The following is a 27,691-nucleotide window of genomic DNA, read 5'->3' as shown; positions in this document are numbered from 1 at the left end:
ATTAATTAATTAGGATGTCCGTTCCTGCCATCTGTTTTTTGCATGATTTGGGTGTGAGTTTTCACTTTTCCCACTGCAGCCGTGGGACTTGGGGAGCAAAAAAACTTCTTTAAAGAGCTGAGACAACAATTTCAAGTGCCAGGCACTTACATGAAGTATTGTAAAACCTAAATTGCAGCATCTCAGCACTGCTTATGGTTACTTTCAGGCAGAAAGACTCATGTCACAGGAGAAGAGCAGGCACACAGCCACCTGATGCTTCACCTTCTCAACACAAACAGAGATCTGAATCACAAGGAAATTTTCCACAGGGAACATTTTTTTCCCTATTAATAGCAAAAAGTGCTGAGTGTTTTTTTTCCCTCCTGTACAAGAATCTATGGTGAGCATCTGCACCACGGGATCCATGAGAGCTGGTTGGTTTTGGGGGGGGCAGGCAGGGGAAGGTGCTGCAAGGAGGAGAGATGGTGATTTTGCACAGAGGCAGTTTTGGAAGTGAGGTCTGAGTCACAGAGGGGACATCCCTAGAGCTGCTCTTTTAGACCAAGATGGAACCCAGAGTGCAAGCTGTGGACATAACAGCCAGCAGGATGCCAGGTCCTCCAGTGACAGGCTCTGCAGAGGGTGTTTTGCAGTCTTCACCTCCTCCAAGACACCTTTTTCCAGAGGAAGGAGATGTGGGGCTGTGCCCAGCCCTGCACTGGTCATCCTGGGAGGTTCCCAGCCTGTGCACCTGGGGATGCTGAGCATTGCTCCCACAGAGGCTGTGGGAAGTCACACAAGGTATCAGAAAAATCCTTTCTTCTATTTTTTTTGCTTTCTCCCTCTCTTAATTCTTTACCCACCCTGCTCTGGATGTGTCTGAAGGCCATGGGTGCTCCTAGCCTGCCTGCTGGAGTCCAGGGGAAGGCAGAGCCTGGGCAGCCTTGGACAGACACATCAGGGGGACAGTGGTGCTCCTGCTGTCCCCATCCCTGCGGGACCACCCACGCGGCCCCGCACATCAATCAGCCCTGCCTGAATCTGGCCACTGGCCACCTCCCTGACCCCACCATCTCCCTCCTGCTCCCTTGGGATTCAAGTGCAAATGCCCTGGGCCGTGGGCTGTCCAGGCACCGGCCTCAGCCCTCCATGTGTGCCCGGGCTGATGTGGGATCTCCCTCCAGCTGCGAGACCACCGTGTCCTGGCTGATTTACAGCAGGAAACATCGACCTGCAGGCTAACCAATGGCTGGGTTTTTGGGGTTTTTTTCATCTTTTTTTTCCTTTCTTCTCTCCTGATCAGCTGTTGAAATAAAATGACTTTCATTTTTTCCCCCCTCCTTTCTCCCCAGTCTATGCCCAAACCGCAATATCGGTTAAAAATATCATCTGTGAGAGGAAAAGGCAAATAAATGAGTACATCAAAGCCAGCAGCCTGGGGCCGTTGGGTTGGGAGAAGAAATAGGGCTAGGCCTTGGGCCCATTATCTTGCTGATATCTAATGCCACCACTTCAGAGTGTGAGAATGGAGCCTTTTTTTTTCCTCAGCTGAGCGTGCTGGCCCTGCTGGTGTTTGGGAGCACAAAGGCCGCCATCCACCCCAGCTCTCAAGACAGACCGTTGACATGTTGCTCTCAGATTTCATTCCTGAAAATCTGGAACTGTATGCTGAACAAATAACATGATCTTTTTCCTTCATCTGGAAAGGATAAAAACAATTGCTGGCATTCTGAGCCGATCACTCTTCCTCCCTCCTCCCTCCCACTTTCCTTGCAAGCCCCGACTCACTACCCACAAGTCACAACTTGCATATTTTCATTTGAAAACTTTAAACCATGGGGGGTGACGGGCAAGAATGGAGGAGAATGAAAAAAGAAGATTAGGGAAAAAAAAAGGATTTCAAGCAGTAATGATATAACCATGAATGTCCAGCAGCCAGTGTGCTGCCCCAGCCCTGCTGGACAAGGAGGATGGAGCCAAAGGCAAGGGATGCACATCCCTGCTGTGGTATGGATGGTGCTTAATCCATTTAGGGGCTGGGATGGTGAGGAGGGTTGCGCCCTCTGGGACCTGCACTATACCCTCTGATGGGCATTGAACCTGGGAGTGGGACAGGAGCTGTGATCACTTTGGTCCAAGGCAAAGTCTGGTGAGTCCTCTCAAGCAGCAGGACTTAAGCCAACACTCATCCTGCATCCCATTCTCCCAGCTTGCTCCTTCATGGGATTTGCTTCCAGCAGTGCACTGTTGGGAAGAGGAGCCACATCAGCCTGTCCAGCCAGGTGATCCAGAGGGCAGTGTGTGCTGCCAGGACCTTCTGCCTGCAGCAGTGGGTGTTTTAAGCAGGTTTTGTTTACTTCCACCCGTGTAGCACAAACATTTTCCACTCTGTGTTTACAAATTCTTTTGAAATAGCCTATAAACAGAACTAAAAGAGTGCCTGAGGGTAAAAAAAAAAAAGTTGTGTCATTATTTTTTTTATATCTCATTATTTTATTGATACTGAAGGCTGGTACAGAACAGGACTGGGTCATGTCCTGCTCAGAGCTGGTGCTCCCTCTGCTCTCCTTTGACCTCTTTTGCTTTCTGCATCTCAGGTGATATTAAAGGAGTTCTGCTCCCCTCTGCTAACAAAAACCTCAAAGGCAGTGACGTACATCCCTGCTGGAACGAGGCAGATGTCTACAAACCAAATGCCTGCTGGACTGGTGCCCAGGTGGAAGTGCTTTGAGGGGAATGAAAGGCCCCAGATGAAGTGCTGGTTGCAGTAATTAAGACCTCTGGAGCTCCCCCTGGTAAGCTCACACTGATCTTTCCCAAGTTGTCAAAAACCAGCTCTGGCCTCTCTGCTGCCCATCACAGTGCAGCTCCATGGGCTGGAGCATGGAAACCAGCGCTGCTGTGGAAAGCAGCTGCCTGCCCACAGGTAGCAACTGCCACAAGAGGTGATGCCCAGCATCAGAGGGGACTGGGATGGCCCTGCTGACAACTGTGAGGCAACAGGCTCCCTCTTCTCCTGGCTCTGCTCCCCAGTATTTTAGCTGGCATCAGGGAGTTCAGGTGATAGGTAGCTATTACTCATTTTTAAGTAGTGCCAGCTGGCTGGGTTATCTGCTGCTCTGAACATGCCTCTCCCTCTCTCTCTCCTTTCCATGTTGAGTATTTCCTGCTGCTCTGAATAGTGCAAGGGGTTGTTCCTTCTGCCCCAGGTCTGCAGGGGCCAAGTCCCAGAGCTGGTGGGACCACCAACAGCAACAGGGGCCATCTCCAGCCATGCTGTGCTGTGCCAGCCACATGTGTCAAGGGCTTTGGGCTCTGCTGATAGCAGGGTATGTTTTCTTCATGTACAGGAGATAGGAGGAAAAAGATAGCCAGCTTGAATTGTGGCCAGGGAAGTTTAGGTTAGCCATTAAGAAATGCTTTTGTGCAACAAAATACGTAGTCAGTAGCTGGGACAGACTGCACAGTCTTGACTGAGGAGGGATTTTGAGAACAAACAGGGAGAGGACAGCTTGAGGTCGGTTTTTCTGGGCCAGGGAGGAAGGCATCAGGTGTCTGATGCTTTTTCCAGTCCTAATCTCTGCAGCTCCAGAGTTTTGCGACCCCTCCAGATGGGTGATGAGCTTATCTGTGGGCCAGGAGGCTGCACATTCTGGAGTGTGTGGGCTGGCTGTGCCACTGCTCACAGCACCCACAAACCTCTCTCTGCCCCTACCCTGCCAGTGCCTGGCCCAGGCTGGCACCAGCATTGAACCAACTCTCAGGAGTGGCATAAAAGCAATATAAATCAGCCCAGGCAGCAATACCTGCTGTAAATAGAGCTCAGAATGTCCAAGGGAGGGCTGAGCAGGGGATTGCTTTCGGGAAGGGATGGAAATGCAAGAATGAGTTTGGGGCTTGTTTCCTCTGTCATCCTTGAATTGTGCTGCCCATCTTCTTCCCTGCCTCAAGCAATCCCCATTCCAGCCCCACTTCATGGCCATAGGAGGATTATGTGAGTGTGGATGGAGAATTAAACATCACGGCTGTCATCACACTGAGAAGGGGCTGGGTGAGACAGACACAGGGTCCCATCTCACCTCTCACCCCTCCTCAGTGGCAGACAGATGTAAGGCCACCTGGGGCAGGGACGATGGGGACATGTCCCCAGGAGTGCTGTGCTGTGGAAGACGTGCAGGTGAGTCAGCATGGATCTGGGATGTCAGCCCAGCTGCCAGCACCAATCTGTGTGATACCACTGGGGACACACAGCCTGGGGACCCTCTCTGCAGATGGGGGATGGAGGAGGAGAGGAAGCCATGGCCAGCTCTGGAGCAATGGTGACTGACATTCACTTGCCAGGAATCTGTTGGGGAATATTTTTATCCTCTGGGTGTGAGTGTGCTACACGTCAGAGCCATCTGCCACACAGTCACTTTTGGGAGAGCTAGGGAGTGCAGGCATGAAAGCCTGTGAAAGTGAGTGCATTCCTGTGCCCTTCAAAGCTGTGTGTCCCCAGGTCTCCACCCTGTGGTGCCTGGGGACAGAGCTGGGATGACTTCTTGTCCTTCTGGGGAAAGATACAAACTCTTGCATTCCCTAAAATGGAGACGGTCTTAAGCTCTGCAGAGGAAGCCCAGTGCACTGCAAGCTGTTTCAGACATGGGAAGCTGAGTGACACCAACAGCAGCCTCACTGCACAGCCAGCCTGATCCCCCCGAACTTTCAGCATCTTTCCATCTTTCTTCAATGTGCACAGCCCCTTGCATCCAGCTGGCATCTGCCCACCTACAGAAGGCAACAAGGAGATAACCCACCAACCCACCCCTTGTCCCAGAGTGGAGCAGTTACTGCAGGAGGTTTCTGTTCTTCTCTATAGGGTGAAATAGCCCTTGGATAAAAATAAGTTATACAAATAAATGGAGACATCAGCCCATGGCAAAACACTAGATCTGCTTGCCCTAAAATATCAGGCTGTTGACATTCAGAAACCAGATTCAGACCATCATTTTGCAACTAGCAGGATCCCCCATCCTCATGACAGATGCCCTGGATTAAACACCCCTAAATTTGTGGTATCTGGGGTTTTATCAAAGCAGACTGTTTCCACTTGAGCATCCCTCATTCCAGCCCGGCTGTTCTGCTGCAGGAGCTCGCCTGGTTCGGGTTTACCCCGAGCCATCTCCTGCTGATGAGCTGGAGCTGGGAAGACATGTTTGTCCAGTTCCCTTTCAACACTTTCTGACCTCCTTGTGGCCCAGACTTTCCTACCAGAGTGTAAGATTTAATCATCCTTAATGATAGCCAGGCCAAGGATAGCATTCAGCCAGGTTTTCCTAAACAGCTACATCTGAAATCTTTATCCCAGTACAACCCCCCAGTAAATTCCCTGACAAATGACTGGAAACACTGCAGGGTTGTGGCAGACCTATGGCCAGGACCAGAATTAAATCAGACCAAAAGCTTAAGCCCTCATATAACTCCAGAGGGATTTTTGAATGTAATTGGTGCTGCAGCCAGGCTTGGTGTTCCTCTCTGCTGCCAGGATTTGCCAGTGCTAGAGAACTGCTCCACTCCTGCCAACTTGAAGTTACAACTGATCCTGGGAATCCTGTGCAGTTGGCAATTATTTGTGCCAATTTTTAGTGTAAGCCAGTGGGCTCAGCTGATCCCAATAAGATTTATCGTGACTTAACCACACCCCCATAGAGGGTTTGTGCTGATTCCTTTAGAGTGGATTCAAAGTGGTTGTAATTAAACCAGCATAACTTTGCTGTGTGGATGAAGGCTTGGGCAGGAGCAGTGTGGCTGGAGGTCTGAGCTGGGCAGGAGAGGCAGCCCATGGGAGGAAGGTAAAAAGAAACTGTGGAGAAACATATCTTCTCTGGCTTCTCCTTCCCTGCCCTTCCTTCTCTCTAAAGAGCTGGCAGGGCTGCAATTTTCTGGGATCCCCCCAAATAAGAGAGGAGACTCTCACAGCTGAGTGTGAGCAGGTGGAGATGAAACAGCTTTGGAAGTTTAGCAGGCAGCACTCTCTGCCAGGCAGGGGAGATGGGGACATGAGCCCAGGATGGAGGAGCATCCTGTGCCACCACAGCAGGCCTTCAGATAGGGCTGGAAAAGTAACACAGAGTCTGGGGACAGGAATGCTGATGGAGAGAAAAGAGTTTTGGGGGACATGCAAAGTCAGGAGTTTTCAGTCTTTTTAAAACTAAACCATGAGTTTTTTCCTCTGCTTTTCTCCATCTTTTTCTCCTGGGAAAGGGAAATTGCTCGAGCAGTTTGGGGTGAGGGGGCTGGGGAGGGTTGGCCAGATGTGCAAAAATGCTGGAGAAAGCAAAAAACTCAGAGAAAAAAATTCTCTTTTGAGAGAGGCTACTTTTCCATTCCTTAAAAAAGAAAAAAAAAAAAAGAAAAAGAGTTTTTCATGAAAATTTTCAGGCAGTTCCATTGTTTTGCTTCAGCCTTTGATTTAACTACTTGAGCAAGTATTTGACAAAACCCTCCGTGTTTTTCAGGAGGTTTCTTAAATCCCACCGAGGTATGGGATTATGAGAAACAACAAATGGCAAGCTGTCTCTAACCCCACAGACTTTCTCACTCTCGTTTTCTCTCTCACTTTGGAATAAAAAATGCAGTGCTCCCTGCTGAGTTCTCTTTAAAATTCACATTGTCTCTTCAAATAAAGGCTGGGAGGGTGAGGTAGTGCTTTGAAAACCAGAACTCAGTCATACATTGCAGGGCCAGATCCTAGAGGATTATTCCCTCTCAGGACACTTTATAACTTCATGAGAACTTCTGGCCTGGCTTGTCTCACCAGCTTAGTGTGAGTGGCCCCAGCGGATGGCAGGATGACTGAGATCCCTACACCCCTTTCCATCAGGATGGCTGGTGGAGACTTTTTAAACCATGATAAAGCAAATTCTTTTTTTTTTTTTTTTTTTTTTTTTTTTTTTTTTTTTTTTTTGCACTGGGGATGGTGGGGCCCATTTTCTGTGCAGCCAGGGGATGTTCCCTGCACCCAGGCAGAGAGAAGCCCTGCTGCAGCACAAGCCTCTCCATTGTGGCTGATGCAGGCTGGGCTGTGGTAATGTGGTTTTCCCCTTCTTTTGGTGTGATTTGTGACTGCAGCAGCCTCTGCTGCCCCAAGGCTGTGGTGAGCTGCCAGCCTCGCCGCTGGAAAGCGCAGAGCTGGATGAGCATCTTGTTCCTAGGAGAAGTGCCTGGCAGGACAGCATGGCTGTGCTTTGCTCTCATAGGGGAAATAAATAGAGGAAGTTTTCCTCCTGATCCACCTGAACTTTTGGTAGCAAAAGCTTGGGAGCAAGGGCGTGAAGCTGGCGACTGCCGTTGCTGTTGTTTCAGCCTTTCCTTCCCTGCTGTGGCAATAAGAGAAATGAAGCTCATAGAAGAGCACTGTATTGTAAACCACTGCACATTTATTTTTCTTAAATGATGCTATCACCAGGCCATTACCCTGTGCTGATACATAGCACTGAGCACAGACCCTGCAGCAGGACACAGCTCCCCATGCAGCACCCACACCCAGGGGACAAGGACATGGAGACCTCACCATGACAGGGAGCAAGGGTTGAGCAGACCCTTTAAGGGACATTGCAGCCTCAGGAAATTATGACAGTGCTTGTCATTCTTGCAATACTGTCTGTGATTTTTCAGTAAACTGAAGCAAGGAGCAACTGTTGGACTCTGGTCCAAGGGTTCAGCAGGGCTTCTTTACATCTGTGCACGTGTCTGTGTGCTGGGCTGGGGTATGAAGGAGAGTGACTGGAGCACCTTGATGTCAGTGTTTCTGAGGCCTTTGCCCTGTTAAACTCTTGGAAACAGAAGATTAGTGGAAAAATGTCGGTTTTGACAAGTCTTTCATGCACATAGTTCAGACCTGTCACAGCCATGTCAAAATTCATCAGTGTAGTGAACCTATTAAACCTGGGGCAGAGCTGAACCAACTACAGCTCCAGTTCAGGAGGCAGAGCAAAGCCAGCCTTTCCAGCCCTTCCGGGGACTCTCTCTTTCCCTCGCGGGGCATTCGGAGCCGGCCTGGGCGGGAGCGTGGGTGCCAGGTGGGAACTGTCGGGCCGATCGCTGCCAGCCCGGCTCCGGCCGGGGGTGCCCGTGGAGGGCAGAGCCGGGGCTCTCCGCGGGAGGGAGCGCCCGCGCGGGGCCGACCGGGCGAGCAGCCCCGGGCTCCGCTCCGCCTCGCTGGGCGGGCGGATCCCAGCTCCTGATTTTCCCGGGGGCTGCAGAGGCTTGTCCCGGCCCTGCGCGATCCTGCTTGGCTGCCGCCCTCCCCGCCTCCCTCCACCTCCTCCTCCTCCTCCACCACCACCCCATGTGCTTCCTGCCGGGCCAAGTTCGCGGAGCGCCGCCGCACGCCGGGCCAGCGGAGCGGAGTCGCAGCGGAGCGGGGCGCAGGGCAGCGGGCGCGGCTGCTGCGGGGCGCGGCGGGGCAGGCTCGGCGGAGCGCCGGCTCCAGCCTCGGGGCGCGCTCGCCCGGCCGCGGCGGCCCCTGCCCGCCCGCACCATGCCGCGGCGGCGCGGCTGCCTGCCGCCCCTCCTGTGCGCGCTGGCCGCCCTCAGCCTGCCGCTGCTGCTGGCCGCCGAGCCCCGCGCCAAAAGTTGCTCCGAAGTGCGGAGGCTCTACGCCGCCAAGGGCTTCAGCCAGAGCGAGGCGCCCAGCCACGAGATCAGCGGTGAGTCGCGATCGTCGCTGCCGCCTTTGTGCGCGCTCGGCTCGGCCCCGCGGAGCGCGGGGTGCGCGGTCCCGGCTCCCTCCGGCGCGGGGCCCGGAGCTCGGCTCGGGGCGCGCTGCCCGGCTCGGCGCGGTTCGGTTCGGCTCCGCGGAGCTCGGCGCCCATCCCGCGCGGAGGGTCCCGGCGCGGCTGCCCGCCCCCCGTGCCGGGCCGGACCGCGCCTGTTGCCGGCCCCGCTCCCGGCTCGGCGGCGGCGGCGCGGGCGCTCCTGCCCTTGGGTCGCCGCTCGCCCCGGCGGGGAGCGGGCGGCCCGTCCCGCCCCGGTGCCCGGCGGCTGCTAGCGGAGGGACTGAGACATGGCTTCTTTTTTTTCTTTCTTTCTTTTTTTTTTTTTTCCCCTCTTTTTCTTTCTTTCTTCCTTCCTTCAACCTTCGTCCCGAGGTACTTGCGCATCCTAGGGACAGGAGTGCTCGCAGCCGGCAGCAGTAGGAAATGGTAGCTAATGTGCTCACACCCAAAACATTTTATTCTTTTTGTTTCATCCTTCATCTCCCTCCCAGGGCCGCTGCTTTTATTTCCCCTTCTGAATGACCTACTGGACCGCATTCTCCGCGGAACAAAGGAAGTGCCTTTTTAGCTGGAATCCTCGGAGACCACCAAGGACTCCAGCTCATGCACTGCAATTTCGCACTACTTTCAACAATAACAAAAATGCATGACTGAATGGCTCAAAAATGTGGAGTGTTGGAGGCATTCATTTCGGTCTGGGACACTGTCACAACACAGACAGACCCCAAGTAAATACCTTTAGACGGCTCAGATAGAAGCTGGGGGTAATCTTTACCATTGGTGTGCCCTCCAGATATGCATACATTATCCTTTTCACTGACAAAATTGAAATCATTTCAGTCGCTTGTGCTTTTGTATTGTCAGACTAATGATATGCATTTAGCCTACATCTGTTTGAATAAAATTGCAGGCCCGTTTACTTCTCCAAGAAATATTTTAATGAGAAACGTCTGACTGGTTGCAGTTAAAATACTCTCGCCCCTTCATTCTGCCTGCTTTGTAAAATGGTCTCTAATAAATAGTCTTGCATTTGAGTCCAGCCCTCATCAGTGTAGGATTAGAACGTGAGCAGACTTCCCCTTAAGTCCAGTATTGGGAAGGTTTGATCTAGTCCTTATTTTATATATTATTGTTTAAGATGACTCGGTGAGCTTTGGAGAATGTCAGGAGTAGATCATGCTGACAGGGCTTCCATTTGAAGCTCTAAAGCTGTTGTCTGTTTGAGAAAAGTGATGAGCAAGGTAAGATTATTTGACAAAAGAAGGGCTTTCTGCAGTGACATGCTGAAAGTACCGCCTGGGTTATGTTGCTGTTCCAGGGGCACAGGGAGTCTGTGTCTGGCCTTGCTTGGAAAGCAACAGGTCTTGCAAAGTTGTGTTTTAAATGTAATCCTGTGGGGTATTTCAGAGAGGGCGGTGGAAGTCTTTAAAGGAGGCATGCTGTGTACAGCTTTCAAGTGTGGTGTACCTCAAGTGTGGCTGAATTTAAAATTAAACCTGGAGTGGGGTGCTACACCTGCTGCAGTTTCACATTCCCCCTGTGAATTCGTGTGGTTTTGGCGTGGGTTGCTTTTAGAGGCTCCGGATCTCCCCTCTTGCTGCTCATGTGGTGTAGGCAGATGTAACCACCAGTCCCACTGCTGGCGTTGAGCTTTCTCAGAGTGGAGAACTTCACCTCTGGGATCAGCACAGGGCACTGCAGTCCCGTGGGCCAGGTGATAAAGCTGGAGGCTGAGGTCTGGCACCAGGGTGAGAGGTCTGTGGTGTGTATTGTGTCTCCAGAAAAGAGTCACTTGCCAAAGCTTTGATTTCAGCTGGTGTTTCAGGTGATAAGTGGCGTGTTTTCCATCAGGGGAGTGAGTGGTTTGGACAGGCCGTTACCTGGGCGCCTGGCTATCGGTGGGAACGTGATAAATGCGTGTGAGGGAATGAGCCATGTGCTTGGCCAAGTATCCCACTGGGGTGATGGTGGAAACTGGTGTTTTCTGCTTGGTGGCACCTCTCTGCTCACTAACCTGGTGGAGGACAGCTTGGGGAGGCTTCAGTGGGCTGAATGGAAGCTCGTGTGGACACATGAATGCTGATGGAATGATGTGTGGACACATGGTTGTTCATGTCTGAAGTGCATCAACTTCTTTGTTAGATTTTTGTAGTGATTTGATAGATTATGCTTTATTCTCACATCGTCTTAGCAAGATGCTTTAGATCACAGTGCAGACAGAAACTTCCTAGCAACTTTGTGAAAAGGTGTCCTAAAAGCTGTGGCAGATTTGTTTCTGTAAGTGTAGTGATTTCTTTGCTGTTGGGGATTACTGATCCTACAAAATGTTGGCCTTGAATTGAAAAGTGAAGCAGCTGTGTGGTGCAGGCAGATGTGTCCCTGCACTGGGCTCTGTGGCAGCAAGTGAAACTCATCCTCACTGGAAGGCCGTGGGAGTCTTTTGGGGTTTTATAGCATCTCACTTGGATTTTTTGGCCACATTATTTTCTTTTGGAGCAGCAGTTATGCAAACTTTTTTCTTTCAAGGAAATGCCCATTCCAGCAGGCGTTTTATCTGTATCATTGCTATTTCAGTGGCATTAAAAGGCTGCTCCTTCACCATAATTACCCAGGAGTTCACTTTAATATTTATTTAGACGAGGTTTAGGACCTAATTAGAGTTTGCATAAATAGCAGGCTATAGCTTGCTGAAGTACCTAGGCATTTCTGAAAGAAATGCACAGCTGGTCAACTCACTGCTTGCTTGATAAGAGGTGTAAAATGGGTTATTTGTGGTGTGGGACATAGAGAACTTGTTTCCTTTTATGTCTCTTTGGTGTTAGAGGTATAAACACAGACTACTGCTGTAAATCTGCGTGGAAGCTTTTAATAATCCGTGGCCCTTTGGTGCTGCTTTGTACCTGAGTGTTCCTGAGTGGCTGCTGCCCCTCTAGCCCGGTGATGTGTGTGTGGCAAAGCTCCTGGCAGTGGTGAGATGCAATCTTGCTGTTGCTCGAGAGGTCAGTGCTTTCGTAGACCTGATGTCTACATAGTTGGTTTGTGAAACCTGACTCTTGATAGCATGTAGATAGTAGGTGGTGTGGGCAGAGCACCAGCCTCTGACTGCTTTTAAGATGACTTTGACAGTTTCCCAAGGACGGGTCACATCTTGGGAAGTTCTGGGTCCTGGAGCCACTGACTTTCTTCAAACTCTACCCAGAATGTTCCTTATGGATCCCATGTGTCTCCAAGCTGTCCTGATGGGGCTAAACTCCCCGGATTGACCATCTGAAGGGGCTGCTTACCCTGGTTGGTCTGCTGGGGCTGCAGAATGAAATGCAAAGTGAGCTGGTGCTGTGGCATCTGGAGACCCACAGTAGGTGGCTGAGATTTAAAAAACAAAAACCCCCCACCCAACCTTTCTTTCAAAAGGCTGCTTCTTGCCCTCAGGTGTTAAACAGACGGAAATTCCTTCCCTTTTCCTGCTAATTGGAAGAACTAGATGTTTCTTTTCCTGGACTGAAAAGGAGAAAAAAAACCCAAAACCATCTTGCCTGTTGGTGGAAAATGTAGCCAGTTAACTGGCAAAATTCCTTCAGCCGTGGCATCCCTGCTCTCATGGGCACTGCTCTTCTGGCAGTGGTGGAGAGCACAGATTAAACCTGGAGCCTGCCTTTGCTGGGTGCAAGCAGCACTCTGTTCAGTCTTAGTGAAGTGTTCAGTGTAATTAATCTCTGTTTAAACCAAATTAATTGAATAGCTGCATTTATTTATGAGAGCAGTTCTTTCTCCATGGCAGAGGAAATCAGTTGACCCTTGATTTTTGGACTTTGGGACCTTGCCCAAAGTGACTGTGGGCGGTGTGCCCTGATGTCCTGCTGCTCACTTGTCCCCGGTGTATTTATGGCTGTCAGTAGGTGCTGCATCCTTGTGTCCTGCCCTTGGTCAGTCAGGATGGCTGCTTTGTTTGCACTGCTGTTTGTTGGGGTTTAACCCCAGCCAGCAGCCAAACCTCACATAGGCACTCGTTCACTTACCTACCAAAAGGATTAGGGAGAGGACCAAAAGGGTAAAAGGTGGGAAACTTATGGGTTGATAAAAAGACAGTTCAACAGGGAAAGCAAAAGCTGAGCATGCAAGCAAAGTGAGGAATTCAGTGTTTCCTTGGGCAGGCAGGTGTTCAGCCATCCCAGGAAAGCAGGGCCCCATCAGATGTAACAGTGACTTGGGAAGACAAACACAATCACTCCAAATGTCCTCCCCTTTCTCCTTCTTCCCCCCACTTTATAGACTGACCATGATGTCATATGGTCTGGAATCTCTCTTTGGTCAGTTGGGGTCACCTGTCCCAGCTGTGTCTCTTCCTCCAACTTCCTCCTCAGCATATCAGTACAAGAAGCAGAAAATACTTTTTTGGCTGTGTGTAAGCCCAGCTCAGCAATAACAAAAACTTTTCTGTATTATCAACCCTACGCTCAGCACAAATCCAGAACACAGTCCCATAGTAACCACTGTGAAGAAAATTAACTCTACTGCAGCCAACACCAGCCCATTGTTTTACATGTCAAGTCCAGCAAATGCTTCTTTAGTTTTTCACATGCTTCTCTTCCATGTGGCCTCTTCCAGCTGAGAAGGGGTTTCTGGATCCCCTCCAGGCCAGTGTTACTCGGCTGTCTGGCAGTGCTGAGCCTGTTGCAGTCGGTTTGCAGGAGGCAGCTCTGGACTTGCTGTGCTATGAGAAGTACCAGATAACACCTGGTCATCCTTGAGGTCTGTTTGAAGGTGTGGAGTGACCTGGCCTCCAGCTGTACCTACTTGCCATGACTGCTGTCCAGCGAAGGCAGTGGTTCTTGGCAGGCAGGAGGGTTTCTCCTGATTACCTGAACTGATTACCTGGCCACCCGTGGCTGGGGAAGCAACCACTGGAGAGAACATCCCCGCGGCCAGCACAAGTTGGCTGGCACGGAAAACTAAACGACAGAATCGCTTGAAGTATTTTTAGCCGCTTCTAATGTCATTTAGCAACTGGGAGCAGCGGGAGGGGGGAGCTGGCAGCGTGCGAGTTGCCCGCAGGCCACCGAGGAGCGCTGGCGGCTCGGCAGGGCTGGCAGGGGCTGGCGGCGGCTCCCGGCTGAGTCACGGCTCCGAGCGCGGCTCGGCCGCCGCTCGCCGGGACGCGGCTTTCTTTCCCTCTCCCTGCCAAGGTGCAGCGCGGGGTTTTGTTCGGCTGCAGCGGCGCTCCGTGTCCTAGCAGCCGGCAGCATGAAGCATGTGGTTAGCAGCAACTGCTCGCAGTGGTCCGGGCTGAGTGGGAGTATCGTTTTCCTTGGCAGGCACTTCATAGAAAGTTCTGTTTTTTCTGCCAGAATAAGCAGTCATTACATTCCATACAATTCATAGGCAAATTATTATCTATTGTTAAAATTGCCTTAATTATCAGATGTTTCCTTAGACATGTAGCTGTTTTTTAAGAGGCTGAATAGGCGTGTGTACATTGTGCAGAAGGCCTGAGCTGCACAATGTTTTCAGTACTGTTTTGTAGTTTCAGGGAGATTTTCTGTGGCTTTCGTATGTCAACAGGCTTTTTATTCATACTGAAACAGCAGCAGCGCATGGCCAACACGACAGCAAGGCGCTGTTTTGGGTCTTTGCATCTCCCCTCTGCCGCGGTATTTCCTTGGTACCTGTGGAGCCAAGGAAGTTCAGGATGAAGCATCACTGCTGTGTGAGATGGCTCTGATGGGAGAAGCTTCCAGATGAGCATTTTCTATCTTGGAGGAGCAGGCAGCATCTGCCCGATGGGGCTGGGACCTCTGTCAGCAGGCTGGAAAGGTCCCAGTTCCTTGGGGTGGTGATGTCTGTGGTGAGGTCTGTGATGCCTTAGCCTGCTCTTGGTGTTGGATGGTGGCTTGTGCAGACCCCACTATCCTGGTTCTGTGTAATGGGTTGCCAACCCTGGAGCCTGCATGGCTGAGGAACGACTGACAGTGCTTCTCAAGAGGTGTCAGATGTGTGGTTCTCATCTCCTGTCCCCTTCACATCTGGCTGTTTCCATGGACTCACCAGGGACTTCTGTGGATGTGCATGTGCGTTGAGTTGCACAGGCTCAGTCCGTGACATCTCCTGCAGGTGTGGGCAGCACCAGGATAGAGCATCAGGATTATTCAGTCTGCTGCAAAATTCTTTATTACTTGCTTTTGTTCTGCCTTTTTTTTTTTTTTTTTTTTTTTTTTTTTTTTTTTTTTTTTGGTGGGGGGATGGACATTCTTGCTAGCCAGAGAGGTCAGGATGTGTCTCCTCGCCGGCGGCCAGGCTGAGAGTGAGCTGCCAGTCCCAGTCTCCCGGGCAATAACCTCCCTGCATTCCTCACATTCCTCCTGCTTTCTCTTTCTTTTGAGATTATGAAGATAACTTCCTTCTCCCATTGCTAAGCAATGTGAGGACCCAGTAAGTTTCCCTCTTTTTCCCTAAATTACCTTGTGTGCTCCAAGATGCCCCATGGCAAACCCCTCTGGTGCCCTGAAAGGTGCAGTGTGTGCTCTTCACTGGGGTTTGTGCATCTCAGGAAGAAAGCTGCTGTGTGTATTCTTTTTTTTAATTGCCAAGATTTTTAATTAAAAGAGATTACTTCTTTGTTGTAGCCTGTCTTACCTGCTTCCTGGTTTATTGAAGAAGTGTTTCATGAAACTATTTTGCCTTTCTAGGAGAGATTTTGTGTTTTTCTTTGCCCGTGCAGTGTGCAGAGGCTGTGGCCGAAGCACCATGTTTGTGCCAGAGAATTTTCTTCTTGTTTACATCTTTCTGGTCCGGGAAAGGTGCTCAGATAAAAATAGCATGTTGGGAAGAGGGAACCTGGTGAGAAAGTGTTGGAGGCTTTATGTGTGCAGAGCTGGTGGCAGCAGTGTGGGCTGTTGGCAGGCCTTGCCCCGTGAGGATGTGGCTGTGGAAGTTTTCTTAGGCTGGTGTTTTCTGTTTGAAAGTGGCCATGGTTGGCACAATTATCTTCCCTGCTAGTTTGTGCCTTGCAGTCTGTCACCTCTCATGTCTCTGTGGGTCCTGGGAGAGGAGGGAGGTGGGATGGGGTGATGTTCCTCAAGGGCAGCAGTGCATCACCTCACTGGCAAAATGCTTGAAAGGATGGAGATGGTGCTCAAGAAGTGTGTGTGGGGATACCAGCTGGTGGGATCAATCTTAATTAAGGGCTACTCAGTGTTGATTTTAATGTGAAATTAGAACTACAGTAAGCTCTTCCCCAGTGTAAGCATTGTCAGATTCCCCACCTCCCTGAAAACATTCTTAGAAATACTTTTTTTGTTGTCCATCTTCTAAGCAGGGAAATAAAATCTTTTAGTTTCCTGTCTTTCTACTCATATTTTCTGTGGCTTACATAACCAATGGCTGATGGCCTTGGATTTGTGGGAGTTCCCTGTGAGGCACTTCTTTCTCTGCAAGCTTTGGTGTTGGAAAGGTACGTGGATGGTGGAGAGGGGCTACCCTGAGCAAAGGATTTTGAAGGAGTATTTCTCTTAATGTTTCCAATTTTGAAGCTGAGAATTTTCTGGATTTTAAGCAAATTCAGATGGGAGCAAACAATGATGAAATGTTTGAAATATGTTTGAACATTTTTGTGGGAATAGGAGCAGTTCTTATACAGGCGAGGCTGCAGCTTTCAGGAGGTGAAAATATGTGGCCCTTACACATTGTCAGCATTGTTGCTGCCTTTTTTTTTTTTTCCTTCTTTTTCCTTTTTTAAAAATGCTCATAGGAAATTGGCTTTGGTAATTGAGTTTCTACAGAACCACAACATCCAATAGCTGTTCCTTTCCAGGGGTCAGCCTTAGGTTAGTTTAAGTAATGTGCAGTCAGTTTAACCTCTTGTGGTTTGTATTGCTATTCTAGAAATTACTGGTGATTTGGGGTGTGTTAGAGTAACAACTTCACAGGAAAACCCCAAATGTCAGGGTGTCTGGTTTTCAGAGAGCTCTGACCGCTTGCCTTGTGAAAACCAGGCACCTCAAGGTCCGTCCCTTCTTGCATTGGAAAATGCAGTTAAAGCCTTTATGGCCCGTTGACTTTCCTTTTGAAAGAAGCTGAAATAACCCTGGGTAATTTGTTTACCTACACTGACTTATAACATCCTCCTGCTCGGGAGCACAGTGCAGAACCTGTGCTGGATGCTCTGGGTTGGGTCACATCGCTCTGCATGGTACTGATGGAGAAGCAGCAGTGCTCTGGACCCCCAAATCCCGGGGTTTAGGGGATTTGCTGGCAGCAGAGGACCAGCTTTAAGAAATTATGAGCTGGGGCTTTAGCTTTGTAGCATTGACAGTTTGGTATAAAAAGCTCTCTGTTGCAGGCTGTGATGACAGGGGGTGATAAATCACTCTTGGCTGGTACTACAGGTTCTAATAATGGTGTTTAAAAAAGATTACATGGGTTTTAATACAAACTTTTTGCTTCTTTGTACTCTCCTCTTTTTAAAGAGTTGAGCCTGTTTTGATTCAGCATTCTTGGAACATAAAGATGGAGACAGGATTTTTACTGGGCTGAAACACAGTTTTTTGCTTCTCCTACAAACATGAGGATCTTGTTTGAGTGTCTTTATAGCCAACTGGCTGGCAGTGTCCTCTGTGTAAGGGAGCTGGCTTGTTTGTTTGTTTTAAAGGTAACTTTGCCCCATGGAAGATTAAAGAGCAAGCAGCTTCACCCAGTTGTGGTGAGTGCTGCTATTGGAAAGAAATTAGTGATAGGGAGAGACATGCAGTAAGGGGGATAAATAACCTCCTGCACCATCCTTGACTTTCCTTGGCCCATTCCCATGGGAGGGACAGAGCATTTATGTGATCAAAGAAACGGGCACAATTACAAGCCTGATGGAAAATGAATCCCTTGCCAGCTATGTATGGGCACTCAGGCAGGCTTTGCCTTTGCTCTGAATAGTGCAGGCTGGACTTTTTTTTTTGTGTACCTGCCAACCCTAGGGTTTCTAAAGTGTGGTGGCCAGTCCTGGGGGAGCACAGGATGCCTGGTGAGCCAAGGCAGTGAGGCAGTAGTGCCCCTGCCCCTTTGCCTGGGCAGAGGCACTGGGAGCAGCTGGCAAACACCCGGCATGCAGATCAGGGGTCAGAGTGGTGCTGCTGGTTTAGTTTGGTCTGGATGAAAACAAACAGGCTTCCTCCTGAGTTTTGGCTCCGTTTGGAGACAGAACTGAGGGTGCCATAGGGCAATATGCTTTTCTTCTCGGTGGGGGGAAAAATGGCTTTAATAGCGTCTGCTAATGATTCAGCGCTGTTTACATAATAATTGTGGTTCGCTTTCATTAGCTCTCATAATGAGATTGCTTTCTTCCAGTGCAATGCTCACTGGTTTGGTTTTACATGCTCCTGCCTCCCTGCTCCCCGAGCATGGCAGTGGGATGAGGAGGGAGTGCAAGCAAGGGCTCTGTGCCTGCCTGGCCTCCCTTCCCCGGCTCCAGGCATGGAAGAAAGCTCACAGCTGCTCACTGGAAAGGAGAGGAGGTGAAGAGGTTTTGTACTGCTGGGACCCAGGTGGTGGTTTGGAGCTTCATCACAGTGGTTTGGAGCATCCTGGCATCTTGGCGGAGTTGGGTTTAAATCTATTTTGCGTGAGGTTCTCTCATCTTCGTACTGAAAATTCTTGGGCTTACCTGCTTCTGAGGGAGGGAATACACTGACCTGCTTCCACCCAGAGGAAGAAGCCAGGTCCTTTTTTCTCCCAGTGCCACCATATCAGAAGCACTGATCTGTGACAGTGGATGTGCATCATGGATGTTGGTCTGTCACTGCTGCAGCCTGACCTTGTTAGCATTCCATGTCTGAGTAACTTGAACGGTGGTGATGCTCCCAGGCTGCAGGTGCCTGCCTCCTGCAGCACCCAGCTGCTGTGCCCAGGAGCTGCTGTGAGCACCAGGGGATAACACCCACTGCTGAGCTCTTCTGAATTAATAATGTCACTTGGAGGAAAATACAATAGCGTGAGTGCTGCCTTTGAAAAGGTAAGGCTGGCTGTTGTTTGGTTGGGTGGGTTTTTTTCATTTGTAGCATAGTAGTGGGTTCATGAGGGTCTCAGAGCTGGAGGATGTGGCTGACCCTGGCACAGCACTGGGCTGGAGCAGAATGGGTCCCCATGGAGCAGTGGGTGCTCACCCAGGGGTGCCATGGGGAGTGTGGGGTCTGTATGTGTGGCTTTGCAGGTGTCCTGGGGATGCATGCTCTCTCCCCTTTGGCTGCAAGTGACTGTTTCTTTAGATGTATATCTCAGTTTGTTGCCACTGGTAGATTAAGGTCTGGATGCTGGAGGGTCCTGAGCAGAGGATGAGTTGAGCTTCTTCTCCTTTCCAAAACAAAACACTTTTGTGGGGGGCTGGGAAAGGTGTGACTGCTTTTGGCCCTATGGCTTCTGCTAATCAACATGAGTTAATTGGGGCTGGTTGAGGAGCTGTGGCTTGGTGGGTAGAGGAGGCTGGAAGAGATGGGGCTCAGGGCTGCTCAGCCCTGTTGAATCCAGCCCACCAAAGAGATCCTGGTGCAGGCACCTTGCTAGTGAAAACTCCACATAACTCAGCCCTCTGCATTACTAAAGGCTCCTTTATACCTCTTCTTGCTGTAACTCCTGTAAGAACAGCCAGCCTTTTCAGCAGCCTGCCTTATGGGGAAAGCTCTGTGAGGGGAGCAGCCTGGCTGGCATGGTGCTGCTCCAAACCAGCCCTGAAGCTGCTGTTGAGGCAGTCTGGGAGTGGGCAAGGATGCCAGGCGAGCCTGGTGCTCCTGTCCAGCCTGGCCAAAACGAGGGCTGTGGGTCCACTTGCTACCCGACTGGCTCAGTAGGATCCTGGAAAATAGTTGTGGAAAGTAGGGGTTAATTTCTAGGTATCAAAATATGCGCAAAAGGTTAAATGAGACTTCCTCCTTGTCAATGAATTACGGCTTGAAAATATTTGCATTCTTTCCTGAAAGATTTAGGAATAATTATACAGCACTCAGGGGCAAGGCATTCCCAGATAAACTTAACAACTCTATAATTTGTACTCGAGGCAGGGTTTCCTGTAAATGATAGCTTTGTTTAATTTTACAATACTGCTTCCAAATGTTTGCTGACTATGAATTGCCAGCTAAACTGGACTTGTGAATCTGGAAGAGTATTTATTTGTTTGTTATTGCAGACAGTAAGAGCTGCTGTGTTAGGCTAAAACTTGGCATCTCCTCTACAAACTGTAGGCATCTCTCCCCAGCCGGGTTTGGTGCAGTGGGCAGCTGATGTAGGGTGTGAACAGCTTTCCAACTTCTCTGTACAAAATTCCTGAGCTTTTCTAGGATCTCCTCCTGCTCTGCCTTTCTTTTTCTGGGGTTGGGAAAGGAACGCTGCAGTCGCAATGCACATACTTTATTTCCATTACTCAAAGCTGGAGTCATGCATAGTTACAGCCAAAGACACTTCAGCAGCTCTGGGGATAACAAGATAGCTGACAGACTGGAATGCGGATTTATCAGGGGTAAAAACTGGCAAAATTCCTTATTTCTGGTTCTTCTTTTTAAATAGGCCCTTCATGCTCCTGCTGCAAGAGCCCACCACATGTTTAACCCCTTGTATTCTCCCAGCTGAATCCAGGGATGAGCACTGACACTGCCCATGTTTCTTTTGGGATTAAATTGCTCAGTCCCACATAGTTCCTAGGTGTTGTTTTTAAACTGCAAAGCTCTTTAAGAAGTGCTTTCAATGGGTTTTTATTTTAAAGTGCAAGCCTTTGCACCAGATGTCTGTCTGAGTGACCACAGAATATAAATTTTACTGTGTGTTGCCTTTGGACTGGCATTCTGGGAGACTACTGGGCAGTTAACATAGGCAGATTGTGCCATGAAATCCGTTGCCTTGGATTTGATTCATATTAATTTCTTTCAAATCAAATCTCTTTATTGGCTTCAGTTTCATTTTGCTGTAGAGCTACTTTTACTGTGCCTTTGCTAGGACCTGGAAATACTTATATTGCTATGAGAAATAGGTCATATTGAACTCCATGGATTTTCAGTTATATATATATATATAAATATTGGAAGACATTAAGCAATTTCTTTTTGGGGAAACAAGTTATGGCAGAAGGAGCACACTTGGAAGTTAAATAGATTAAGTGAAATCCCTCAATTACAGGAGGGAGGTTCAGAAGACAAGCCAGGCAGTTTAGGGAAGGAGTTCCAAGTTAAATTTTAACCTTTCCCAGTCTTCTGTGAGCAGTGGTGCAGCAAGACCTGACTGGAGCCAGTGCAGTGCAGGAGCCTGGGCTGAGGCTGTGACATGGCCATCTGCAGGGTGGATGGATTTGGAGCTGGTGGTTGTGCCTGTGGTTGAGAGTCCCAACTGGCTGAGAATGAAGAGAATTTCACTTTTTATTGGAAAAGGAAAGAATTGCTCAAGGATTGCAAAACACTTTGTTTTGGAAGAAATGTCATTGTTTGAAAATAGCACAAGAGCAGGAGGGGAGCTGTCCCTAAGCCTGTGGCAGTCTTGGAAATATTCTTACGGGGGGCTCAATTGAAGCTTCAAGGCTTAAGTGTTAGCTTGGACTTTTGTCCAAGGGTGTCCAGGCTGGAGGGCTACACTTCTCCCATTCCTGCCTCTTCCTTTGGTGGTGTAAGGACAGGGAACTTTATTTCTATTGTTTTTTATTTTCTATTTTAAGCAGGAGGGGTAGTATTTAGAAAGAAAAGTAAGTCTTGGCCTTTGGACAGAAACACTGACTGGGTGGTAGCCAGCACTTGGTCTCTCATGGGATAGTTTCTGGCTCCTGGTTTTCTGCCCTCTGTGTCCTTTGTGCTCCCTGCATTTATCTCCTTGGCTGAGCCCCAGGCACATGGCTTTGAACCAGCTTGGCCATCAGAGCTTTGCTGCAGGCCCTTGTCTGGCTGCTGCTTGGCCTGTTTGGTCTGGGTGCATCCCCAGGACGGGTCCATCCCCGCAGCAGGAAGCTGCTCTGGTCACAGCTCAGTGTCACCCACTGGAGACACCCAGCCCACGTGGATTTGCCACAGAGGGCAGCCCTCCTGCCAAAGCCTTGTCTCAGCCCTGCCAGGATCTCCCCACGTAGCTGGCGAGTTGCTCAGTGCCTCCCCATTGCAGGGGCTGCCCATCACTCCTCCAGACTTTTTTAGCAGCAAACTTTATTTCATGGAGTATTTCTGCTGATGGAGGGAGCCAGGACACAGCAGTGGCTGTGGGGAGGGAGGGGAGCTCCTCTTCCTGCTTCAGAAAGACTAACACAACTGGTAAATCCATCCCATCCTTCTAATCAGCCATCCTCTTCCCTGGGGCTCACAGTGCCAGGGCTGTTTACCTTCCTGCTGCTGGATGTCAACGGGAGGTGGATGGCAAAGGTCCTGTTTGCACTCCCTGCTCCCCCCAGGTTGCTCAGGGCTGTGCATAAAGAGACAAAATAAACCCCTTCACTGCCTGCCAGCAAAAGCTCAGTGCAATTGTCCCCTGGTGCAGTTGGGTGCTCTCAGCCCAGTGCGTTGTTTTCCCATCCCACCAAAGCTGTTTGCACAAGCCCAGCTGCTGTTCAAGAGAGGGGATCAAAGTTGGGGTCTGCAGGTGGACAGTCTGTGCAACACCAGGGCTGTGGTGTCTCCCAAACTTGATTCTTCCAAAATACCTACGAAAATGTGACCCTGTGCCATGTTCCCATGTGGAGCAGCAATGAGAAGGCACATGCTTACACTGTGAATGTGTTTAGGAGGAGGGTTAGGGAACTCAAAAAGCTTTAATTTTCAAAGGTTGAAGTGGCCTCCTGCATTCTCCAGTTGTCATCTGAGATGCTGCTGTCCCTCCTGGGAGGGATCTGCGCAAACAAAGGGGGCAGCATAGAAATTGGCTAGGGAATTGTTGCAGGGATGTTGGGATTTCTCTGTGCTGTGGCAAGGAGGAGGAGTGCCTGTGTGAAGCTGGTGGCAGATAAGGCTGGTGTTCACAGCTGCCCCGAGCAGAGCGGGCAAGATAGCGGGCATTCTGGAGAGGGGGAGAAGGAGGAATTCCTAATTTTGTGATATCCTTATCTTAATCCTTTCTTCCCCTCTCTTCCTCCCCCCTTCTCGCCTCACCCGGGGTAGGTTAAACTGCTGAGCCTCGCCTTTTCCACAAACACTGGCAGGCTGGTGGTTCCAGCCTGGAATACATTGGGAGTCTGTTTCAGCAGCGGGATGGGTTTTTGGACGTAGGTCGTGTTGTGCTAGCAGAACACAGTGCAGTGCTTGTGTGAGCTGGGTGGCTTCTGCAACGGATACCTGGCTGTTGGAAAAGTAACACTTGGTGGGAGTAGCAGTCAAGGGCTTAAAAGCACGTTTTGCAGGTTAGAAAATCTTATTTACAAACTCGGCTGTGGGCTTAGCTCTGAGCTGTTTTGTCCAAGGGGAGATAAAGTGGGGAGGTGGGAGATGTAGGAGATGGTTCTGAACATCACTGGGGCACAGGCTGTGCTCCTGTCCCAGTGCTGCTGCTCCCTGGGGAGGAGGCAGTGACCCCACTATTGGCATCTCTGGGCAAATGTCCTGCCCTGTGCTTGGGGTTGGTGCCTCTTGCCTCTCCAGGCACCATCCCTTTTTTTTTCCTTTCAGGAGCATTGAATCTGTAGCTGTGCCTCTAGCTGGAGGAAGGATTTTCACTGACACCCTCCCTCTGTATGGTGGCCCAGTTTTAGGGAGTTTCAAAGGTCCTGGGCAAGTAGCACCTTGGTTTTTTGGCACTGGACGTCCCCTGCCTCCTGTTGTGCTGCTTATTTGCCTTTCTCCATGTGTTGCTTCAGCCTTGACCATGTGCATTTCTGGAGGTTTGTCTTATTTACATGAACAGTTCTCGGAAAGTTCAGCTGAAAAGCAGCTTTTTCTTCCCTGGGAACAGCCAGGAACCACTAGTCTGTGATCTTTGTGTATAAAGTTGCCTTTCTCTGATTATAAACAGTGGCCCTAGGATGGATGTGTGGTGGGCCTGTTTAGATTTAAACCTGACCCACCTCCTCGTTTTCAGTGCTGGCATCCCCTTTGAGCTACGTGTTCTTTCCTGCCTTCTTCAGAAACACGTGGTGTGAGTTTTTTAACCTATAAATTTGAAAGTCCTATTAAATTGTGGTGTCCTGCTCTATGCAGCAGTGTATGGTTTTTTTTAATTTTTTTTTTTTTTTTTTTGGCCTGTGCAATATCAGATTCACAGATTGCTCATTAATTTCCCATGCCTTTCTTCTGATGGCCTGGCAAGCCAAGATAGCCTGATAGCCACAGAGAGCCTATTGCATGTCCCAGTTAGCCCCTGGGAGCTCTGACTGAGGGAAGGGATGAGCTGAGAAGCACAGATCTGTGCCTTGGTCCTGCATCTGCAGTGGAAGAGCTGCTGCAAGATCAAGTTCTGCTAGCTATCCCTCCCAGAGCCCTTCATCTGAGCTTGTTTCCCCAACCCTGCTTTGCATCAGATTGATGTGAGCTAATTATTTCTGAAACCCCTTTAATTGGTGGCTCTTTCTGATCCAGCTGTTCGTACAGTCATGAGCAGCAGAGTGAAGACCTGGGGCAGAACAGCATCACCTTTCTTCCTAGGAAGACAGGCTGGATCAAGGGGTTGACAGCAATCCCTGGGGTCACTGATGAAGCAAGAAAGACCTTTGTGTGACTTTGTGGGCAAGGCTGGAAAATGCAGCATTCCAGAAGCTTGCTGCTTTATTGGGTGTGCACAGTGTGCAGCTGTGTACTGAGATGTAGCAAGGGTTCCTCAAAACTGAGTTGTGGCTGTGATGCTCTGGAGAGGCATTTCTGGGGTGGTGGCAGTGGTTCTTCCAGACTCCTGGAAAGCTACTCTGCAGTGGAGCTGCTCAGCTGGAATATTTGGCCCCGAACTGCTCATTGTGGAAGGGACATTCCCCATGTCTGGGCTGAGAAGGTCATCCTGTGCTGAGCTAAACTGGGGAGAAAACCAGGGAGCTGGAATTGTGGAGCAGCACAAGTGCTCTGCCTTCCCTCTGGTGCCAAAACAGTCTCTGTGTTGCTATGAAAATGTCTTGTGGAAAACTTTCCACTTAGAACTGAAGTCTCATTTATGTCTGCCCAGGACCTGCTCTTGGACTGAGTTTTATTTTCTAAGCAAATGAGACTTTCTGGTCCTTGAGGCGGTGGAAATAACTGCTCCACCAACTTGCAGCCCACCCGGCCTCGGGGGCCTGGAAGCTGGGGGGGGTTTGGCAGAGGTGATGGTTTGTTCAGCAGGAGCAGTGCAGGGCCTGAGTGGGGCAGTGGCAGCACAGCTCTCTCAAACTTACTTTGTGAGCCTAAAACTTGGTTTTAAGGGAAACACAGCTCCCCACATTGCAACCTTCAGAGTATTTCTGTGCTCCCACAGACCCCTCCAGTCGCCCCCAGACTGCAGACTACAAACTGAATATAAAATACTTAATAGGAGCCAAACTGCCTTGAAAAATGTGTGGATGCAAAATTAATTTGAAAAATCTGGCCTTTTGTGTATTTTCTTTGTGCAGTCTCTTAACCTGCTCTAAGTTCTTATATTATCTGCACTGTTACTCTGCTTGGCATGCTCTGCAGGCAGAAGGGCTTATTAATGTGGGTTTTCACATAGATAAGTGTGGTTGTGAAGTACTATTGACACATGGAAATGTCGGTGGATGCGTAGAGAAGGATCAGCTGCTTTGTGATAGCTCTGTGCCGGTTCCCTCCTTCGAATATAGTTACGAAACCCAGTTGTAGCAAAGCATGTTGTATTAAAAAAAAAAAAAAAAAAAAGGCATATTTCTGTGGCTTAAAAAAGAAGAAAAATCAAAGCCGAAACCACACACACCCCTCCTTAGTAAAAGTTTTGCGCACATAGGAAACAAAGGCATCGGCATTTGCTTGTCAGAGCTAATAAAGTTTGCTTGGATCTTAATTTTTCTGCTTGATTTCACAAAGTAATTGAAACTTCCTTTTTGCTGCAAGCCCTTTTTCCCCCTTCTTTTCCCTCTTTTTTTAAAATATTCTTAACAGAACATCTTTTGGTCAGTGAGTTGATGGAATTTTTCTCAGGAGGCAGGCGCAGTTTGAGCGTACTTTGCAACTGGTCAGTCAAAGCTTACAGGACAAATTACTTGTGTCTGCAAGTCATTCCTCCAAGTTGAAAACCACCTAGACCAAATAAACCTTGAACTACAGGTTTTATAGGAGCTTTTGAGCGTGTAAGTGAGGCTTTTCTAATCGCAGTGATCTGATAAAACCTTAAAAACCAGGGTTCCTATAAAGAAAATAGCTCCACTTGAGGTGATAAAAGCCACATCTGGTAAGTTTTGCTTGCTACCTCCTGATGACCTGTGAAACAGCAAATACTGCAGAGGAACAGTCACCAAACTACCGGTACCATACCTTTGTGTGGAGGGGATGCACCAAAAAAAAGCTGATTTGAGAGCAAAACCACCAGCCTTTGAAGAAGGAGCCTCTTCTGGCTCATCCTCTAGCTCACATTTGATATTCCAGAATGTGATATTCCACGGTGCCTTGCTGCTTGCCCCCCGGCTGGCACAGCACAGGGAGATTCAGAGGTTAGGATAAGGAGGGGCCTGTGTAATTGAAAGCAAACAAACAGCAAAGACAAAGAAAGAAACATGAAACAGCAAACCCAAAGCCACAAATAGAAAACAGACTTTCCAGATTGATTAGTTCAAATTTGTTTATTTGAAGTCCCAAAAGTTCGCGTTGTCACTCTTTTGAGGTGTCTCTCCAATTTGGCAATATGTTGACCATGTGTTTGCAGATCAGTTTTTCACAAGAAAGACCCTGGTTTTTGGTGTTGCCTTAAACTTTGAATTGAAAGAAGGGTTGCAAGCTCCAAAGACTGATTCGTAATTGTGACATTCGGGTGCTGCTTTTGAGGTAATTACATTGTGTTAAACTTTTGCTTTGTGGAGAATTTTGCTTGGGCATGTACTTAGTGGTAAGATGTGCTGCTGATTTCCCAGTTTTTTTCCCAGATTTAGGAAGACCGATGCACTTACTGGCTTTGAAAATCAGTGGAGACCTGAAAAAGTCTGGGCTTACTTTTGTTTTTCAGAGTGTCAGAGTGTTTTGGACAGAGAGGTGCTTCCTATCTTCAGTAAGAGATCAACAGTGTAGCTGTAATATATATATATATATATATATAGTATGTATGTATGTGTGTGTGTGTGTATATATATATTTTTTTTTTTTTTTTTTTTATGGATTTGGCTTAAAAACCCTCAAGTCCCCAGACAGAGGAATTACAGCTCCAGCCTATTAACTGTTGGCCATTAATGAGCCAGGTCTAAATGCCTTGATTGTGCCTGAGATTTCTAAGCTGAATCTTTGCATAACATTAGCATGGCAGGAATGCCTCCCAAGGACAAACAAGAACTTCCCAGGCCTTCCCCTGCCTCTCCAGGAAGGAATAAGAACATTTTGGGTTGTACCGATACCATCTCATGCCTTGGTGCTATCAAAGGGGGTGGAAGCTCCCCGCTGCTCTGGTAGCCTGGCTCTGATGTTCTTCCACATCCAGGCACATTGCTTATCTTTAACCAAGGCTTGGATAAACTTCCAAAATAAATGACTCTAGTAGTCCAACTCGGTCTGCTTTGGCGTAGGTTTTCTGGAGTGACTCAAACGTTATAAATATGAAAGTAGCTCGACTTCAAACGCCGCTTTTGGACCGGGTTTTCAGAGCTGCCTCCTAAAGCAGCAAAGGGGAACCGTTCCTTGAAGAAAACCTTTGTTTTTTCTCCTATTTAAACCCCCTCCCTCCCTGCTTCTCTTTTCATCCGCACCCTTTGTTCACGTCTGCCTTCCTGATTAAGAACTAATCAGCGAAGATAGATTAGTCCGGGAGCGGAGCGGCCCTCGGGAGCCGCGGAGCTCGGGCGGGTCAGGAGCCGGGAGGCACCGCGGGGTCACCGGCACCGCCGCGGAGGAGGCCGGGGGAGG

At 49.2% G+C, this 27,691-nt stretch overlaps 1 protein-coding gene across 1 annotated transcript in view; it reads left to right on the top strand.

Moving 5' to 3' along the window:
• The first annotated feature begins 8,293 nt into the window (after positions 1-8,293).
• GPC4 (glypican 4) overlaps positions 8,294-27,691 on the top strand; it is a 68,473-nt gene continuing 49,075 nt past the window's right edge. Inside the window, exon 1 of the mRNA XM_059858966.1 lies at positions 8,294-8,672. Coding sequence (XP_059714949.1) covers positions 8,312-8,672 — 361 coding nt within the window. The 5' untranslated portion in view covers positions 8,294-8,311. The remainder of the gene's footprint in view (positions 8,673-27,691) is intronic.

This window comes from Haemorhous mexicanus, chromosome 14, assembly GCF_027477595.1.
Source record: "Haemorhous mexicanus isolate bHaeMex1 chromosome 14, bHaeMex1.pri, whole genome shotgun sequence".
Taxonomy (NCBI): domain Eukaryota; kingdom Metazoa; phylum Chordata; class Aves; order Passeriformes; family Fringillidae; genus Haemorhous; species Haemorhous mexicanus.
The sequence above is the reverse complement of the archived record's forward strand: the minus strand, read 5'-3'. Positions and strand labels throughout refer to the sequence as shown.